This window comes from Gavialis gangeticus, unplaced genomic scaffold, assembly GCF_001723915.1.
Source record: "Gavialis gangeticus isolate Ggan-Ray unplaced genomic scaffold, GavGan_comp1, whole genome shotgun sequence".
Lineage (NCBI taxonomy): Eukaryota > Metazoa > Chordata > Crocodylia > Gavialidae > Gavialis > Gavialis gangeticus.
In genome coordinates, this window is record NW_017728995.1 from 54,893,620 (window position 1) to 54,896,756 (window position 3,137).

General features: G+C 47.8%; 1 protein-coding gene across 2 annotated transcripts in view; it reads left to right on the forward strand.

Annotated features, from left to right (window-relative positions):
* Positions 1-3,125, forward strand: part of SPSB4 (splA/ryanodine receptor domain and SOCS box containing 4) — a 179,104-nt gene extending 175,979 nt beyond the window's left edge. For both annotated transcript variants that reach the window (XM_019503664.1, XM_019503665.1), the window contains one exon: positions 2,464-3,125. In XM_019503664.1, coding sequence (XP_019359209.1) covers positions 2,464-2,591 — 128 coding nt within the window. In that variant the 3' untranslated portion in view covers positions 2,592-3,125. The remainder of the gene's footprint in view (positions 1-2,463) is intronic.
* Positions 3,126-3,137: the final 12 nt, after the last annotated feature.

Here is a 3,137-nt window from a genome sequence, read left to right on the forward strand (position 1 = left end):
GGGCCCTGAGTATCGTTTCCTTAAGGAACGACCACTCGTTTGGCAGAGACTTAGCTGCTTCTGAAATCTGTTGATGCTTCTGTTTAGTTCCTGTTATATCAATCGTGTTGTCACCATGGTGGACACCATGTCACAGGGCGGGGCCCGGGAGCGGCCATGATCTCTCCTGGCGCCCCTGCCGTGCCAAGTTGCCCGTCTAGCACCCTCGTTCTTGCCCGCCATGACTTTGATGGTTCTATAATATTAATGGGAGGCTGCCTTTACTTGACCCCTTGGACCCGGTGCTCTTACCCTTCTGGTCCCTGCTCTACACGGGTAGATTCTGGTGCACCCAACCCTATGGGTGTCGCGTGGCTCCTTCCACCCCTAATACCACGCCCCAAGCCTCTCGGATGTTCTCATGTATATACCCTTTCCTTAGTATCCCCTTCTGGGCGTCTTGCTTGTACGCTCGCCCTCTCCCGGGGCTCCTCCTCACTGTGCGCGCCCTCTCCCGGGGCTCCTCCTCACTGTGCGCGCCCTCTCCCAGGGCTCCTCCTCACTGTGCGCGCCCCACAGGGCCTCTCTTGCCTTCCCCGTGCTCATGTTGCTCGCACTGGGGCTTTGTCTCCTGCACTTCCCGCGGTCGGGGCTCAGGTGGCCTTAGCCGTGCTTGGCCCCCTGACCCTCCTCAGGGGTCTTACGCCCGACCTGGGCACCTCACAATCGGGCTCAGGCGGCCTCCGCCTTATCTGGCCCTCAAGACCCCTTTCGTGGGACTGGGGTCAGTGCCCCCTGAACGTTATGCCCTCGCTCGGCTTCTTGCTTGGACGCCCCTCCCTGGGGCTCACCGCAATGCTCTCGCCCTCCTCGGGGCCTTGCCCGCGCTTCTCGCGCCCTCCGCCCGCTGGGCTCGTCCCCATAATCGCCCACACTGGGGCTGGGGTCGGGACACCCCAAAACACAGCGCCCCCTGTGGTGCCAGGAACCCGCCCCCCCCGCTACTGGGGAGCTCCCATGAGGCCTCCTCCAACCCCTACAGCCTCACCCGGTCCTCTGGTGTAACAATAACCAACAAAACCCATCAGCCAATCAGCCCTAACTCAAACTCTAGCCTCCTGGCTTAACATAAACCCAAAGCCCTCTGGCTCATCATTATTTTCCTCCCTGCCAGGGCTCCCCTGCCAGGTATTCTCACCCAATGAACTGCTCAGGTCCTCAGGCCTCCCACCTCTGCCTACTCCTGGCAGCGCTCTCTCCTTCACGGCTGCCAGAAGGGAACTCTAAGCCATCTGGCTCAAACACAATTTCTAACCTTGGCTTGCCTTCATTCAAAACCCTACCATGGTTTTGCTCCACCCAGTCCTCAACCAACGCTGTTCAGGCCATCTATTCCTACAGGCTGTAACACTCCCACAGAGCTCCTTTCCCCATGACTGCCAGAGGGGAACTGCCTGCTTGGCCTCAGCCTAGGCTGTTTATATAGGCTAGGCCCTGCCCCCTCCTGAGGTCAGCTGACCTCTGTGGTTGCCCCAGCAACCCACACCTGTCTTTTAGGAGCAGGCACTTCAGTGCCCTGTGACACATCAATGCTTGCAGTTTCAGTAGAGATATTAATGATTTGAATGGGTTTAAAGACCACAGTATCTACTTACTCCCTGCATGTAATCCTGACAAGTCAGAATAAAGTAAAGTAGTGGAGTGGGTTCGGGAAATTGCAGGTCAGTGTTTTTGAGTCAATCTGTTATTTTCCAAAAGTACTTTAATTCAATTCTTAAAAGTAAGATCAAAACCTCTAGAAAGGAATTATTGATGAAATTAAAAAATCCTGCCTGGTCACGTGAGAGGAAGAAAAAGAAAGAAAAAGAGTAAAAACAAAAACTTTGTTTATTCACAAGGAAAAAATGACTGACTTTCATGTCTTTACTTCCAGTAACTGCTGAAAAAGGTTAGGCAGAGCTTTTGGGGTCAAGCAACATTTGCTGAAAAGTTCAATTAGTCTTAAGTTTTATTTCAAGCTCCTAAAAGATGGAAGGAAGCCAGAATTTAAAAGGTCAGGAGCTTCTAATTTAGCACAATATTCCTAACTGCTATAACCAGATTGTAAGTAGTAGAAAGCTCAGTATTTAACAGAAAAAAATACCAGTACAATGCTACAACTTGAGAAACAATGGGAATGTTGCTTATTTACCAGCAAATGCTTTGTAGATGCGAATACTGAGTCAGAATCATTATCCTATCTATAGCTATATCATGTGTGGAATATGCAGTAAAGTTGTGACTCCACTTCTGGTAGTAAATCCAGTTTCACTTTTATTGTTTTACAAGTTTGCCAGGTTATTTTTCTGAAATGATTGCTGTTTATGAAGCACAGCCTGAGAACTTTGATACAGTCTGTATTTTAATCATGACTAAAAGAAATAGTGAGTATAAGTGCAACTGCCAAGTCATTAACTCTGTATCTTTTTTCTTCCCTTTTTTCAGCGGAGCCCCTACCTTTAATGGACTTGTGCCGAAGATCAATTCGGTTTGCTCTTGGCCGAGACCGCCTGCATGACATAGAATCTCTACCTTTGCCTCAGTCTCTGAAAAATTATTTGCAGTATCAGTAAGAAGCCTAGAACCCCGCTGGCCTCATGTTGGACTAAATCAATGCAAATGGCAGATATTATTGTTTACAGCAAAATATAAATCTTTGTGGCGGACACTTGAGTGTTATTTAATTTTTAATATATATATTTTTTTGAATCAACCACAGCAGAACCTTAAAGGGACTACTGAAGAATGTGAAAAGATTAATCTGATCTAGATTTGTATATTATCTGTTACCTACTGTTTGCCATCTTTTCAGATGATATCGAAGGCTGAATCCCCTTGGATCAATTGTCCATCTGGCAGATGTTAGCTTACCTGTATTGACTTCTGGTAAACACGAGCTGAACATCTGGCCCCAAATTTTATCCTTGTACAGAAAAGCATCCTTTCAATAATGTGATTGCTGCATATTAGTGAAAGAAATGACACCATGTGAAATTTTCAGTGTTTAAAAAATAGGACTTCATTTCCAGAGTTGCTAAGTGATTTCGGCTCTCAAATTTTATCTGGAATTCCAAGTGCTCAGTGCTTCAGAAAATCAAGCTCACAATGTGTTAGAGGGC